The sequence below is a fragment of the Thamnophis elegans genome, chromosome 1 (genome assembly GCF_009769535.1).
Source record: "Thamnophis elegans isolate rThaEle1 chromosome 1, rThaEle1.pri, whole genome shotgun sequence".
NCBI lineage: Eukaryota > Metazoa > Chordata > Lepidosauria > Squamata > Colubridae > Thamnophis > Thamnophis elegans.
Genome location: NC_045541.1, coordinates 117,276,027 through 117,293,423, shown reverse-complemented (window position 1 = coordinate 117,293,423; position 17,397 = coordinate 117,276,027). Strand labels below are relative to the sequence as shown.

The 17,397-nt window shown below is 41.7% G+C and overlaps 1 protein-coding gene across 3 annotated transcripts in view; it reads right to left on the bottom strand.

Annotated features, from left to right (window-relative positions):
• Positions 1 to 17,397, bottom strand: part of RPAP1 (RNA polymerase II associated protein 1) — a 62,318-nt gene that overhangs the window by 23,221 nt on the left and 21,700 nt on the right. For all 3 annotated transcript variants that reach the window (XM_032229319.1, XM_032229325.1, XM_032229333.1), the window contains 9 exons: positions 12,701 to 12,816; positions 12,408 to 12,506; positions 11,733 to 11,834; positions 10,738 to 10,905; positions 9,981 to 10,172; positions 9,004 to 9,138; positions 8,216 to 8,395; positions 7,388 to 7,545; positions 6,222 to 6,401 (listed from right to left, as the gene is read on the bottom strand). In XM_032229319.1, the coding sequence (XP_032085210.1) occupies positions 6,222 to 6,401; positions 7,388 to 7,545; positions 8,216 to 8,395; positions 9,004 to 9,138; positions 9,981 to 10,172; positions 10,738 to 10,905; positions 11,733 to 11,834; positions 12,408 to 12,506; positions 12,701 to 12,816 (1,330 nt within the window). The remainder of the gene's footprint in view (positions 1 to 6,221; positions 6,402 to 7,387; positions 7,546 to 8,215; positions 8,396 to 9,003; positions 9,139 to 9,980; positions 10,173 to 10,737; positions 10,906 to 11,732; positions 11,835 to 12,407; positions 12,507 to 12,700; positions 12,817 to 17,397) is intronic.

The following is a 17,397-nucleotide window of genomic DNA, read 5'->3' as shown; positions in this document are numbered from 1 at the left end:
CGGATCACCTTTCGTGGGAGCCGAACCCGCCTGAGTGAGTTGCTGTTCCTGGCCCTCTGCACTGGCAGCAGAAACCACTGCAGCTCCCTGGCGTGAAGGCGAGCCCAGGGAACCACCCCCAGGCACGAGATCATTATCCCTAGGAGCTGGGACAGCTGAATGATGGGTACCGACCTGGCAAGGCTGCAGTGCTTCACTCTGCGTCTCAGGTTCGACAGCCGGTCTGGCGAAAGAAATACCTGGCAGGAGGTGGAGTTGATGACCGCACCCAGGTGCTGTATACAGGTGGATGGTCGGAACTGGCTCTTCTCCATGTTGACAGAGAAGCCATGGTACTGCAGGGTCTGCACAGTTAGAGAAACATCGCGGTGTGCCTGCTTGGTGGTGAGAGAGTTAATGATTATGTCGTCTAAATAACATTCCAGACGAACCGGATGGTTGCGGAGATGAGCCGCTAGCACTGCCAGAATTTTGGTGAATGTTCTGGGCGCAGATGATAGCCCGAAGGGAAGAGCCCTGTACTGGAAAAGCTTCCCTTCCGCGTAGAACCTCAGGAACCGCCTGTGGGCCACATGGATGGGGACATGCAGGTAGGCCTCTTTGAGATCTATTGATGTCAATAGGTCCCCCTCCCTCACACAGCCCAGGATGGAGTGGAGTGACTGCATCTTGAACCTCTTGTAAGCCAGATGCTGATTTAGGCTCTTGAGGTCCAAGATGGCCCTCCACCCCCCTGAACTTTTGGGCACTAGGAAGAGGATTGAATAGAAGCCCCTCCCCTGCTGATCCCTGGGGACTGGCTCTATCGCCTCTATCTCTAGGAGATGGCAGATTTCTGCCCTCATGCGTTCCCTCTTTTCTGGGTTCCTGGGGGTAGGACAGCGGATAACCTTTCTTTGGGGAAAGGATAGGAAGTCCAGGAGAAGGCCCTTGCGAATGGTGTTGAGGACCCACTTGTCCGATGTTATCTCCTCCCACCTGTCGGCATACAGCCGTAGCCGACCCCCGATGGGGGGATCCCTGTGACCGTCACTTTCCCTTACGAAAGGGCCGGGATCCACCACTGTTGTTTCCTCCTCCTCGGAATGGTCTCCGAAAGGAAGACTGGGATTGGTTGGCACGAGCCCCGAAGGATCTGTCTTGGTGCCTATCCCCCCCTGCCTGAAAGGGCCTCTGATAGGGGGAAGGGTGAGAAGATTGCCCTGTTTCCTGGCTCCTGTAGGGTCTCTTACGAAAGGACCCCGCCCGTTTCCGGTCACCCCTTTTAAAGGTTGCCGGAAGGATCTTGCGTTTGTCCTTGGTTTCGGTGACAAACTTGTCCAGGGCCTCTCCAAACAGAAAGCCCCCCTTAAATGGGGCCGATGCCAGCTTCCATTTAGCCTTCATTTCGGCCTGCCAGTGCCTGAGCCATAGGAGGCGGCGGGAGGTGATATTGGAAGCTAGAGCTCTGGAAGAGAATTTTGCTGCTGTCAAGGTGGCATCCGCCGAATACTCGACAGCGGTAATAATCTTGGTTAGCTCATGGCGCCACCTAGATTTCCTGGGCGGGGGTCTGGACCTGAGTTGGCGCAGCCAGAATAGGGTGGCCCTAATAAAAAAGGAGGCAGAGGTGGATGCCTTGATGGCCCAGGCAGACGCCATGTGTGTTTTCTGACATGCCTTTTCTGACCTCTTATCTTCTGCCTTAAGTCCCTCTAAGAGCTCAGCTGGCAGGTTGGAATTGGAAGTCAGAGACACGACTGGGGCATCTACTTCTGGGAATTTGAGGATTTCCTCCATTTTATCTTCTACTGCATATAGAGTTCTATCCCCCCCACTGGGGTTTGTCTCTTTGAACAACCCATGCTTAAGATCCTTGGAAGTGGAAGCCTGAGAGGCCTCAGGTCTGGAAGTGGGGCCTAACTCTGTGGCCGTCATGGCTTTGTGCAAGATAGACTTGAATAATGACGGTTGAAATAGGCCAGAGAATTTTGGCTTGTCGGGTGGGGTTTTCGTCTTCGGAAAGGGCGAAAATCTCCCCTTCTTCCTGCTCAGAACTTGATAACCCAGAGTGAGAGGGGCTTGAAGATGGGGAGGAGGATACAGGCTCCTTAGAGGTGGAGGCCCGAGGTTTGCGTTTCTCCTTTGGGGCCTTGCCCTTGCGAGAGCCCTTGCGCTTAATGCCTTCAGCTATCCCTTGGGAGATGGCTAAGGCAATTACCTCCCTCATTTCATCCGAGAGAGCAGGACTTTTTCCCCTTTTTTTCTTTTGCTTACTGGGCCTGCGCTGGCTAGGCCTGCCTGAGCTGGATCCACCCTTCCCAAAGGGGGAATTCTGGACAGAATCTCGTTCCTCTCCGATGGAGGAGCTAGGGGAGTCGGGGTACCCCCAAGATGCTTCAGGAGATGGATCCCTGGATGCATAGTTATCCCCAGACAAGAATTCACTGTCCCCGGGGGATTGGGCCTCACGATCAGGGGAAGCTGACTCCCTGCTGCGACGGCCTGGGCTAGGTTCTGGCTGAAGGGGCCTTGAAACCTCCCTGGGATCCACTGTGGCTCTTGGAGAAGACCTTTCAAGTGAGCCTTTGTGCCCTTTGCCTTTATTTACAGAGGGATCCAGCTTGCAGCGCTTGCTGGAGGGCCCCACCTGATCCCCTAAGGCCTCCCTGCATTCCTCAGCCATTTCAGGTCCCCACGAGGCCTGGAAGATAGCTGGAGTTGGGATGGGCACGCGCTGGCCTTTGCAGTCCAAAAGCGCTGGCAGAATCTCCAGGAGGGAAGGGCCGCCTTGGGGTCGGATTTCCTTCCTCCCACCTCCCTCGGTTCCCCGAGACTTAGCTTATTTCCCGGAGGGAGAGACTAGCTGGCTTCCCAGACTAGCCCCCAGCCTCCCCGCGGCGTTCTGCAGTCGTTGAGGGCTCGCTGAGGCTCCGTTGGCTGGCTGGGCTCTTCTTGCTGCCTTGTTCCTAGCACGCTCTGAGCTCTGCCGCTCTGCCCAGTGAGTCGGAGCGATCCAAAATGGCGGGGGGTGCGCACGCAGCCGCTTCCCGCTCTTTCCAGCCCTGAAGGTGTGCGAAGGCTCCAGCCGTCGCTGCTGTTGCCGGGCAAAATGGAGCAGGCGAGGGAATCCTAGCAATCCGGCTCACCTGCTTTAGAGCCTTCTCAGAGCCTTGCTGGACTTTTCCTCCCCCTGGGACGCCCCTGTTCCAACAGGGAACTTGGTTTATCCCACTAATTGCTCCCTTGCTAGCCAGCCCCCGCTGTGCAAGCCTTTCCAACCCCCTGCAGTGCTTGCAATTAGCAACAGCAGGGAAACCCGGCAGCCCTTCTCTTAAAGCGACGGAAGCCTCACTGGAGGTAAATAGACAGACCTGATGTAGAAGCGTGATTTCCTCTATCTGAGAATTTAAACGTGGTCCAAATTGGGAAACTTTTTTCAGCCTTTCTGCTCTTAGACTGGAGCTCTCCCAAAACAGCCCTAACTCGGGCGGACTGAGTTTTCGAATTGAGCATGTGCAGGCAAAGGGAGGCGTAGTCAAGAAAAACATCACTCAGTCCAAGGGCAGATAGGCTGTGTTAACCCAGCATTTGGGCTCTCTGAGCAGTGCACTGGAGAAACTGGTATTCTTATACTACTCTTGCAAGATTTTATCTTACAATGTTATCTGAATCCCTTGGTAATCCCTTTTTATTTATTGTACTTTAAAACAACCACACACTTGCCTGAGCAATGTTGTTTCAATAGATCCTTTACTAAGCTGGGTATTATAACTTCCCATGCAATTATGCTTTCTTTCATTAGATGGTCTAATTGCTCTTCGGTCAGCTGCGTATTTACTCTCTCTCAGCTGATTAGCTTTTCAATCAAATTGACTGTCAACCTCAATTTCTATAGCAAACATAAACATTGACATTTAATGGCCTCAGTAATGACACCTCTGAGGGAAACTTATTCAATTATTCAGTAAGATTAATATTTACTTGCACTCACCCTAAAGGGAAGTGAGGAAATTAACAGAAAGGAAAATGTACAAAATAAAAGAGCAAAGGCAAAAAATATATATGGCAGCTAGGAGTCCTATTTAAAGAGCAATTATGCTACAGAATTGATAAGCTGAATTTTTTTAAAGCAGTAGTTTTGCACGATGTCAACCAAAACGATTTAATTTTATCTTTATTACAGTAAATAAAATCATTACCTCCAATAAACAGATTAACAAGATTCAGAGCAGGAAGGATAAAGAAGAATGTATAGCAAAATTAAGATTTACATGTGGCATGTAACGAAAATTTAAACTCTGACAAGGAAAACGATAGTGTTCTGAATTCTTAAAAGCAGTACAATCAAGTTGATACTCAGAAAGCTTTTCAAAACTAAGGAAGAATAAAAGCACATAAATTGCATTCTCTTTCTTGTTCAGATACCTCTCAGCAAGATTTGATGTGCTAAATTATTTTCATTGTAGTTTGCCAAATAAACATTACAACTTCCAAAAATGAGGCGGTCCATTTCCAAATGTTTACTGAACTACCACACACAGTTTGATAAGCACTACATGCTGGGGAAACTCCTCCAAATTCCCTTCATCTCTTCCCAATCCCACCTGCTTCTGAGTTTTTTATTGTCCAGTTTTTCATTCTTGGAAAATTAGACCACATGGAATCAGTTTGACCGAAAATATTTATGTTCTTACAGCATCTGCAACGGTCACAGCAAATTTTAGTGGAAGGGAAACAATGGAAAAAGGTAACTTTAATGGAAGAAGAACAAGAGATTTGAAAGAATGCTGGGAAATCACATAGTGATTTCTCTCTTCTCCTCAGTCAATTTAATCAGATCCAAATCTGGTCAACATCCAAGTGCCATTAGAAATTAAGCATTCACCATCTTGAATCCCATGAGGAAAAAATAGACTTCTCCCACTTTTTTCTTTCTTTCTTAGAAATCATTTGATATGCCCAATTCTTTGTTTGATGTTTATTTGATCTATTTTCTCTCGCTTTTATCTTTTTCCAAGTCAAGCTTGATTCCTGATGACTACATGGACAAATCCAAGCAGTTTTCTAGGCAACATGGAAATCTATGGAGATTCTCAATCATCCAGGTCCCAAAGTTGCTTTTTCAAAAGGCAAATGGACTTTCTTTGTTTTTCTTTGAAGATGTTTCACTTTTTATCCAAGACGCGAACAAGAACTGAAGAAGCTTTTTGGATGAGAAGTGAAACATCTTCAAGTAAAAACAAAGAAAGTCCAGTTGTCTTTTGACAAAGCACCTCCGTGGAAATGAAATGGATTTCCACTGATTTCTTTCTAAGGCTGAGACAGAGTAACTGTCCATTAATTTCTGTACTCTGAAGCAAGATTAAAATCAGGTTTCCCTATTCCCTCTATTCCTAGTACAGCACCCTAACTCTGTGATGGCAAACCTATGGCACTCTCTACGGGCACACCAGCCATCACCCCAGCCCAGCTCCACTGCGCATGTGTGCGCCTCCTGCTGGCCAGTTAGTTTTAGGGTCTCTGCCGCACATGTACGGGGGCATGTGTGGGGGGGGGGGTGTTGCTCACATTGCATTTTGGGGGTTAGCCATTACTGCCCTAATTGCTAAATCAAACTGGGTCTTATCTACTATTACCAGTATATTTAATATTATTACAATTCACTTTAATGGGATGGCGGGTGATGCAGCAGTGACACAAGGTGAGGGACATGGCAAGCAACATGCATCATTAGCAGGCATAAGGCACTGCCATGATGGATCTGAAATGTGCTCTTTAAATGTAAGGACTCATTCTTGCTGGCGGTTAGAATCTTTAATATTATTATTTGCAAACAAAATGAAGGTTTCCTATTTAGTTTGCAGAGCTTGGAATCACTGAATGAGTTTACCAAAAATGCAGAATATATAGCCTTGTGTTACATAACCAAGCTCCATTTCATGCTGAATAAACTAAATTATTAATATATCTTAAATAGAGAATATTTTTACTCCAAAAGCATTTTATTCAAATAAATTTGATAAAAATAAAAAAACCCGATTTAAATAAAAACCGATTTTTAATTATTATTTTTTAAATCATTTTTTATCCACCCTGTTTCAAAATATAATACAAGCCATGTTTTCCAATGCAAACCCACTATAAGAATATTTTGCTTCTGAATATTCAGAGAAATGCTGCAGGAGATTCTTTGTTGAGGGGGAAGGAGAGAAACCACTAGCAGGACAAAATGACTATACCTGCTAAGCTGGGCTTGCAGTTCCGTTCGGCAGCCAGCTGTCTGAGTCACTTGAATAAGCAAAGTGACAACAGCTGCAGCTCGCTGGATAGAAAGCTCCATCAAGGTGTTATTTTCTTGGAAACTGCTGGTCAGTTGGGATAGGGATGAAACTATCCTCATTAGCACAGGATAAAGATCTCTGTAAATTGCAATAAAATGAGATGTCACAGAATCATGTTAGTGTAGTTATTTTTTTAAAACCTCACTGAATTCATTACAAGACATTTATAGCAATGTAGAAAATATTTTGAATTCAAAATTCCATTTTGAGTTCAAAACAGATGTTCTATGCTCTGGTTTCTCTACAGATTTTATAAAACACCTTTTCCAGTAGTATTCCAATATTGTTCTATAAGTATTCTGAAATTAAAGGATTCCTGTTTTGAGCTTGAAAGGACGTTATTTTGGGTTGGAGACACTTCCAGAATGGTCAGAAAACTTCCAATAGAAGAGGAAAAGGAAATATTAATATTTTAAGAAATCAACTAGGATTCCAAATAAGTGCATCATTCCTAGTTGGTTGATATTTTAAACAAAATAATCACTTATTTGGAGTTCAGATCTTTCCATATAGATCAATACTGTATTTTGTATCAGTTATGTCTTACTCCACCTTATCTTTTACCCACTTGGTTGGAAATCATCCTGGGAAAACAGGATAAACTTCTGTCCTAATAAGTAAGGATTGTTAATGAACAACCCCTCTCCTGCCAGTGAACTGACTTCTGTTTTGCTTATTCTGGTTTATTCAACCACGTTATTCCAATTTATTCAGCCTTTGTTGAGAAGAATATACAGATAAACAAACCATATTAAGTAAATTAGATGCCACTGAGTTATAATTTTATGCCCAATATTTAATAACTTAATTTCTAGAAGAGGAACTTGCATTTTTGAACTAAATCACAGCAGTAGTTTATCCACGCTATTCCATCACCTGTCTGCTAAGGTCAATTTCCCTCTACTGTAGCATTTAGGTGAGAAAAAGAATAGTAAATGAACCAAAGAATATACTGTGGCATCTGCAAAAGGCAAGGGAAACTTCCAAATAACTCAGAAGCTTTGATACTCTTGGAAGTGAAAGGAAATGAAATTTGAAATGCAAACACCCAGTCAAAACCATACCGATATAGATCACATGCTTGACCATAACCAGTGGCCACAGCCCACAAACGGAATGCTTCTGTGCTCATTTTTATGGCTTCCTCTATCCTTAGAGAAAGGTCTTTGGGATCTTCAGCTATAAACCGGCTCAGCCGACTCTTCATCTCAAATTTGTTTAGCTGTAAATAACAACCAAATGCAAGTAAGACTCAGGACTTATAATAGGGTACAAAGAGGAGATGAGAGAATGCATACTGATATCAAGCAGAATATAATAATTCTGGCATCTCATTTAGTGGCTTTAAGGAGAACCAGATAAATTCATGGGGGGTCAGATCTGTGAATCATCATCAGGCACGGCAACTAAATGAAACCATACAAACTGAAATAAAATGCTTAAATAAAATAAATGATTATTGCCTTCCTGATATGCTTATCAGTTTTCTCCATGTGAATGGGAGACCAGATGGATTTATGGTGTATACTAGGAAGCTTCTCCATGGGAATACATGCATTAAAAACAAATATTCATCTTTTATATATTAACCATTGTCCTACTTGCTACAAGACCCCTGTGCTAATGCCTTTCTTTCATGCTTCTCTCCCTTGAAGTCTGCAGCTCCTATATGTACAGAATTTAGAAAATCATACATGATTTATTTCAAGTATATTTGTTTCCTCTGTACAAATTTGAATTCTACTTTATGCATATAAAGAATGCCAATTTACTGGAGGAAATGAGGAAATTGCCCTCTTTACTTCAATTAAATTTGGTTAATTGCAGATTTTATTACCAATACTTTTAGTATTTTAATTAGCTAAGCAGTAGTGGCTGAAAATAGTTCTTACCAGCCTAGCAGCTGTGTTTCGCCCTCCACATGCCAAGACTCTAATGAGTTTCATGGCAGTGGGACAAGGTACTCCATGTAGGCTCACGAGCAACTTCCCGGGTTTAGCTGGTCTTGGAGTCCATTGGGTGGGAAGAAACTCTGTGATAATAGTCTCAACAAGACGAGGGCAATCAAGAATCTGTAAACATATATTTTAATAAAAGTCAGTGCTACAAAGCTAACAACTTTTCCTTGTTGTGATACAAGTACCTTGCAAAATGTTTCAAGAAAATGGACAATGCCCCTTCTTTTTATGATTTCTCTAGAACCAAAGTGCAAGGAACAAAACATTGTATTGCTTCAAATTTTGGATCAAAGAGTGCAACTCAAAATATTCCATTTTAACCTCTAAATTGGCTGTGTTCTGGTGGGATAAAGTGTTTTGTCTAGAGCTATTCCGGCTAGGCAGCAAAAAGTTTGGAAAAGTAATCCAGTCACAAGCTAGCATGCTACAGTTCCCTGAGTCCCCTCAGGGAAAAGGGCGGCCTATAAATAAACTTAACCTAATAAACTTAACCTAATACTGTTTTCAGAATGGTAGAAACTCTCTAAACAACTCTGATAGACCTGGGTTGAGATTGACTTGACCTCAGAAAAAATTCTTGGTATGTGGAAGTTTGTTTTAAGATCAGAACACTTGGAATGGTAATTTCAAACTCAAAAAGTGTCAAACTTGGAATATCTGGCACAGCCTTGATCTCTTATGTTAAATACTCTTTTCTAAGGAAGGACATTTACAAGACTTACCTGGACACAAGCCTCAGTGGAATGCCTTGCTATGCGAATGAGGATATCTAGAATCTCCAAAACCACTAATGGCACAGGCCGCATTACTTCCAGGATGTATCTCAAGCGATGGAGTATCTTGGTCTTCAGAAGTCCCTAAGATACAAACCGTGCAACTGATATTACAACAATGCTAATTCTAATAAATAAATACACAAACTGGATGTTTTTTTCCATTATTAAATGCTTCAGGGGTTCCTAGCTACCCCTTATAGAAAGTTATTGATATTTATAATTGGAATTTCAGCAACTTGCTCAGGAAGAGAAAAACATTTTCTTCAAAGAGGGAAAGAGATAGCAGGAGAATTCAAACTGTCTGGAATTTAAACTTGATGACTTGTCTGTGTGAAACAACCAGATTGTTTCTTGGAACCCTGACACAGATTACATTATAGAAATGGCTTTTATATTCACATTTCAATTGATACAATCCCCTCCCTCATCTGAATGCAAGTCCTTGAAAGATACCAAATAAGATATTTGAAATAACCACTCAGATGTAACTCCACCAGAGTTACCCTTAAAAATTATACGATATTCTCCAGAAGTGTGTCATATGAGATATGACATCTCTAATTTTCATGACAAAATATAGTATCTCCAAATTGCCACTATTCGAATAAATGACTTTAAAAAGTCAAAACGTTTACAGATCAAGTACTTAATTATACTAGCCGCTCTGGGCCTAAATCTACTTACCCACAGAGATCTTCTTATGCAAATGAACCCTGATCAAAAGCTCTTCAAGGCAACTGGATTTTTATACCGATATAATCAATTTAGTTTTTGGAAGGCTAAGAAAAATCAGTGATACATCTAATGCAAAGTTTGGTTTGATTGAGGAAATGTTCAACATGCCATTGATCGATTTTTTACTCAGTTGGAAACATGTAACAATGGAGGGAGGGAGTTATTGAGGTATGATTTTGGATGTTTACCTTTACAGCATCATATCGTGCCACTTCTGCATCTGGCTTGTTTTCATCCTTTGATTTCCCCCCTAGTATTTTTGGATTTGGAGTTAGCTCAATCCCTTCCTCTTCCTCTTCAAGTTCTCCTTCCTCACTGTTTGGGATTAAAGGGTACACAGTCATGCCCTGGTACCATGCAAAAGCCTTGTCAAGGTATTCCTGGAAGGGAACAAACATCAAAAAGCTCTCAGCGGAGAGAAAACGTGGATTTATAATTAAACTAACTGAGATCCAGAATTCACGAAGAAGGATTCAGATTCAATTCTCAGCATCTCCCGTTTGGGAGGTAATATTGTAAAGCATCTTGTTCAAGGCTGCTACTATAAAGTAAGTAAAATGGTCAGATTTTTGTAATTTTCATTGCAAGAAAATTACATTGCTCAGAAAGTCCTGTATGTAAAGCACTATGGAGCAGTATATAAGTCTAAGTGCTATTGCTATTGTTATTGCTATTTCCAAAAGAAATCATTCAGGACAATCTCAGAATAATACTTAATGTTTGCAAGATGTTTAAATGGGAATACAGTGGCTCAGAAGGTGAGCAAGCACTAATACAAAGTCAGATACAAAAGGTCAAAGCATCACTTTGATGCCAGACATCTATAGAATGGGGGGGGGGGGGAGCGGAACATCTATCTCAAGTGAAGGAATTTAGCCATTCCTTTTTTTTTTCAGTGAGCAATGAAGTCTTTTAAACAGATTCAAGTATTCTGAAGATACAAACCTCATCAACCAGAGAGACAAGCAGTGCATGGAGAACATGGACAGTGGCTGCCATGACATTATCCACTGGATCATCCAAGGAGAAACGGAGCAAAAATAGGAAACCAGCATCAAGCAACACCTGCAGGACGCTTCCTTCCAGCGAGGAGGCAAACCCTCCTGCCTTGGCCTGAAACACACATCGCAAGCAAACATCCATTAGCATGGACAAGGACATTAGTCCATATCAGCTGGGCCCCAACAAAATTGCCTAGGACCGCAGAAAAGCTGCTACTGCACTGCTCCTTCTTGTGTCGTGGGGCAATTTGGGAAAGCCTTCCAGCAAATGGAAGATCACTGATAACAGAAGCAGTTATAGCCTAGGCTTATTGTATATATTCTTGATCCTCTAAAACAGGTGAAAAAGGCTAGTCTTTAGCAGGTCCTGCTTCACACCATATCACAGAAAGACAAGCTCCAAAACGACAATGAAATTTGGAGGGGTTACTGGCTACAATTTTATCTTTGTGTTTTGGTATCTATGCATACTATATTTCTAAATGAATTTTTAATGATTCACCTATTGGACAGAAGACCTAAATCAATGTTCTCAACCAATGGAAAAGAGATTCCCAAGGCAACTTACAGGCTATACATCAAAGCAGAAAAGCAAACAGCAATGGTAATTACCAATGGGAAAGCTATTTGTCTAGAGTCAAAAAATATTTCACTGCTACATGTTGATACTATTCAAAGTATGAGCAAGTCACAAATGGTTTAGATCTGGCATTGGCACTAAACTATACTTTTTAGCAAGTTCTTAAAGGGGATGCATTTTTAGGCATGAATTCACCATACCTTCTCCCACTTCAGATTCAAAAACTATATCTCTCTATTAGACATAAAGATGCTATATTACCAATTTCAACTACCTACAACACCTAATGAAAAGATCATGGAACTCTATAAAAGCACCACTGGGAAAGCATTCAAACTCCTCCCAAACTCTGAGCTTACCTTCTGGACAATGTGACCCAGCACCTGTAAAGCCAGCGTCCTTTGCTGAGTGACTTGGCTACGAGATAAGTGAAAGAGTTCTTGCAGTGAATAGCCAGCTCTCTATGATCAAATAAACAAACAGTGAAACAGTCAAGAGTAAAAAGAGAGTATGGTGTGCTATCAGCAGAAAGGAGCAATAATAGTAATATATTACCATCTGAGGCCATTGTTCATTTCTCTGGATAAAAAATTTTATTGAGCAAAGAGTTAAATTAATCATCTTCTACCCATCTTCCACACCATTCATATCACACTATGGCAAATGAAGATGATATGCCTGATAAATCTGCCTGAAAGGGGACGTTTACAACAAAAGCAACTGGAAAACAAGAGCTTCAGAGGAATTAAGCTCATAACATAAGCTACACATAGAGAAATACAATCTGTCGCAAGGCTAGAATTTGAGAGTTTTTTATTTTATAGCCCTCTTTTAAGGACTATAAAAAGTCCCAAACACTAGGCTTTTCATCATGTTTATTTTTCTTTCTAAAATTTTTAAAGCAGATCTTTACAAGTTTATACTGTGGGCTCTCATTAGTCCACAATTAGATAAAAAAAATGGCAGAATAGTGTGACACAAACTACGCAATAAGATTGTAGATATGCTTAAATCTGAAGTTGCTCTTCACCTACCTCTGCTTCTTCTCCATGGTGATGTAGGCCCAAATGTGTGGGAAACTCTTTATCTGGAGGAATAAGTTCTCCTTTCAGACTAAAGCGTGCTTGCATCCCCTATTGGAAAAAGAGACAAAAACATTATTTCTTATTAAGTTATTCAGATATCTAAAAACTTGGCAGAAAATCTAGAACAATTTAGAGCACCAAAATCTATTTAAGCCAACCAAATTCTTTCTACTTTCATGCACTCTGGAGAAAGATCATTTTGAAAAGCAAGAGAGAAGAAATTGTTTTTTTTATTTTCCAACCTTTTTTATTTGGCTCTGCCTCAGCGGAGGAAGCTCCTTCGTCCACTCCAGCTTCTCAAATTCTACACTGTCCATGTGGACCCATTCCCTTTGAGGCTTCACAGGAATGTCACCATCTTTTGGGAAAGGCAAAGACAAGCGTTACTGTTCTCGGCCACAAAAACAAAAGCAGACATCACTGTCTTTGAAAGGTCCTCAAAAATAATTTCATGCTACAACAACAGGGTGAAAAACACCCAAATGACTCATCTTTCAGCCATGAATATCACAGCTCCACTGACAATTTAATTTTCCATAACTTCTAAAGAAGGAAGGGGAAGAGGTTGTTAATGATAAAATGAAGCCAAGCTGATAATCACCTTGCTCGCAGAATGAATAAAACTGTCAAATGTGCATATCAGGTATGACAATTAAACTCTCTCCTCATTCTACAGTCCTACGCCAACATAAGAAAGTTAGCTAACTAGATTTACTGCAGGGAATTAGGAAGGCATATATAGGAAAAAAACAGGGGTTGGCTTCTGAGGATTCACAGGGGTTCAGGAGAACCTCTAGCTAACATTCTGTGCAGTTCGGAGAACCACCAAATCCCACTCCTGGCTGGCCCCGCCCACCCCACACCCATCGCTCCTATTTTGGATACAGCGTGCATGCGGATCTTAGGGAGGGCAAAAAATGGGTCTACCGGAAGTTTGGGGAAGGCCATTTTCGCCCTCCCGTTGGCTTGAGCAAAGCCTCCAGAGCCCAGGGAGGGTAAAAACAACCCCCTCCCCATGGTGCAGGAGGCTGACTAGGCCACGCCCACCCAGCAACCGGGCAGAAAACCTCTTGCTAAAATTTTTGAAGCCCACCCCTGGAAAAAAAGTTATCCATCTAATGGTACACAAGAATCCTGCCCTAATATTTAAAAATTCTGCCTCTCCCTGCTATGTTTTCAAGTCAATGGCCCTATAGCTACTGGTTTCCCAGGTTTCTCTGTCATACGAATCAGAGATTCTCCCTCAACTAACCCTTGCTTTTTGTAAGAAGAGAAATCAAGAGCAGAAAATAAGGTTAATAACCAAAACTGCATTCTATACACATATTAGAAAAAAGTATAGAAAAATGACAATCTAGGTTGCAATAGTATTTTTTAAACAAATCTTAGAGGAGTTTCTCAAACAGAGAGGTTATTTCACTTGAAACATTCCTTTGAATTCTAGACATTGTAAAAATAAAACAGAAAGAGCTCAAGGCATCCAAGGAACTAAATACAAACAGGTAAGAACTCAATTAGAACAACAAAAGTAAAGGCTGCAAGAGTAGCGAGAAAGTCTCAGAAAGGATTAGACATCAAGCTTTTCAAATATTTAGTTATTATAGGCTAGACAATATAGAAACAATAAAGAAGCAATCCACTGAGAATTTGAGGTAAATCCATACATAACATTACCTGTGGAATGTTGTCCAGAATACAAGTTCTCAAGTATTAATACTGAAAAAATAGAATTTTAAAACACGAAAAAAGCAAAATAAATTTTCACCCATCCCTAAAGTCACTAACATCATCCGCAGATTCTAAGTAATAAACCAGGAAGCCCCTGGAGATTCCATCTGTCTTGAATTCATTATATAAACTTGAAGTAACCACCCACTTTGACCTCAGATTCAATTTACCTTCTGCAATCTGAGGGAAAACAATATTGAAGTTGGAATTGCCAGATAGGTGACTATATACGGTATCCCGAAATAATAAATTAAGTAAAGAATAAATAAATACTGTCTGATTTAATGTGGTCTTATGTCTAGCATTTCTCCCGAAATTTTACTCTCCATAATACCAGAAGGATCCCTTCTGAACATGCTTCCTATGTTCTCCCTCCTTCTATGGACTGAGAAACCTTTTACATGCCAGTTGTCCCTCTACAGCTCTCCCTCCTGCCTTCCAATGTCATTCCCACATACCATGTTTCTGCTTCTCCACTTTGGACATTTTAAATTCTTTGCTGGCCTGCTCTCTATGGATTGGGACTGTTGCTCTGTGTGTACATTTGTGGCCATATTCTGTCTGGTTCATGTATGTAAAACACCATAAAAAGTTAAAACCATTGTTATCAATATCATTATACTTCCATCATTCCTAGATTTGGGTTAGAACCCAAAGGATGGCAAAGTTCCAGTCTAAAGACTGTGATATCCCTTGCACATATGCAACAATAATAATGTAATAATATCAGCTGGTAAAACATGTTAAAAGCCTCCCTGGAAAGTTAAAATCCAAGGGTCCAGGACCAGAGAATAGTTTTCACTTCCCTCCTGAATGTTAACAGGGCCATCTTTATGTCAGGGAACAAGGGTATTTTTTTAAGGCTTGGGCAAATTATCTTGTTCCTACCCCTTTAGTTCCATGAGTGATAGGAATATACAGCATGCCTTTCCTTTTTGTAGGAAAAAAGCCAAGTATCTAAAATGCTAAAACACAAACAAGATAAGAAAATTAAAGCACTCATTCAGATAAAAAAATATCTCTGCAAATTTCTATTCAACTCACATTCAGTTCATTGCAAAATAACATTTTTAATTCATCAAGATGGTGGGTGTGAAGCAGGAAGAAGGAACAAATAAACAGAAACTTGTACTGTTCTGGTATTTGTAATTAACTCTGTCTCTCTATGTTTTTTTTCAATTAATCACTAAATGAGGAAAGCTAATTAAGCCACACTCTGAATCGGATTAGTAATATGTAGCTCAAACGTAAACACTAAAACTTTGTCAACAGGGGGGAAAAAATACTGTTATTTATTCTACTGTTATCAGCAGACTAATCCTCCTACAGATGCAAGCTGGGAGCCCAGAAGCTGAATAGGCACAGGATCTTTTCAAGCTTCTATTTAGTTTTTCATACTGCGATGTAGTCAACCTGTGGTGCCACTGTCTGCAGATTGGTCTACATGGAGCTTCACAGATATGGTCCACCCCACCCACTAAAGATCTACCCTTTTACATTTAAGATTCAGCAGCAAGCACTGCCCGTCCCACTGCTACAAAGCACAACAGGTAATGCAGTTCAATATTCCTTAGAAGCATTAAACAGGCATTGTATATACAAAATGTTAGTTTGGAACCACTTGAAACATCCCATTTTGAGTGCAAAAGGAATGCTTGGAGAAGTTCCAACCCAGAACCAGGAGTGAAATCCTCCTGGTTTGGCCTGACTTGGCCGAACTGGTAGGGACAATTGTCCCTGGTTCTGCGAACCGGTAGTAGAAAAGAACTCCCCCCCCCCACACTTTTTAAAGCAATTTTTTTCCTGCATGTTCAGGTGAATAGGAAGGAAAAAAATACTTTAAAAAAATGAAAAAAAGGTGGCAACGCCCACCCAGTCACATGACCCCACCACCACCAAGCCACGCCCACAGAACCGATGGGCAAAAAAATTAAATTTCACCACTGCCCAGAACCATTGTTTCAAGATTGAAATGTTTTTAAAACGACAGCCTGTTTTACAGTTAAAACAGGCTCACATTCAAAACAAAGGGCATCCCTTGACATTTTGCAAAGTTGCTTGCTCCTACAAGTACAAAATGAATCGACAAATGCAGAGTTATCTCTGTTTGCAAATGAGATCCAGTGATTAGAGCCCTCTGCATGGATGCAGGAAAACCACGCAGAACCTCTGTTCAATTGTAACAGACTTGGGCATATAATTCTCTTTCAAATTATTTTACCCCACAGGCAGCTCTGTCTTTGAAATGCCACTTGGTATGTTCTGAAGGAAGAGCAGGCTGCAAATATTATAACCAAGTAAGTAATAATGGATGCAGATGGCACCATTTATGGACTGGAGGCATGCATAGCAATATTTCATCCAAGGCAGTACCTGAATTTCCACAACCTAAACAAACCATAAATGCCTGCCACAATCAATCAACATTTTCAAAACCCTGGGATAAATCATCCCCCCTCTTCTGTTCCCAGCAGCCTTGAACACCTTATGGAAGTTGAGAACGGAAGAGACTGTTCCAATATCCGAGTGGACGTATTCAGTGGTGGGATTCAAACATTTTTACTACCGGTTCTGTGGGCGTGGCTTGGTGGGCGTGGCAGGGGAGGCTACTGCAGAATCCCAATTCCCTTCCAATCAGCTGGGACTCGGAAGGCAGAGAACAGATGGGGGCGGGACCAGTCAGAGGTGATATTCACCGGTTCTCCGAACTACTCGAAATTTCCACTACTGGTTCTCCAGAACTGGTCAGAACCTGCTGAATACCATCTCTGGAGGTATTCCAGACGGGGGGAAGCATCACTGAAGAGGCATGCACAATGGATCCCTAATAACTACATCCTTTCAAAGGAACGTATTTCCTCTAACAAATCTTCTTTGGCATCCAGATTCTTCCCAGAGCAGGTGGCTCGAAGATATCCAAATCCTGAACCATGCAGAAATCCAGATATTTAAAAAGAAGTCCCTTGAATGGCAGCTAGAAGCTAGCTGGCAACAAATAAAGGTCCTGTAGAAGAGAGAGCACATTGGCAAATACAGATCGGCCTGTAATACCTGGAGCATGGCTTCTTAGGTCAATTGCAACACCATGGCAAGTGAGCATCAATACTCCAGACCTAAGATGACAATGGCGTGACTGGTAGCCAACCAAGCTTCCCATTTGAAAAATGGCAGGAAAAGTCTGCCAAGGCCCTCCTGCCCACAGCTTCCACCT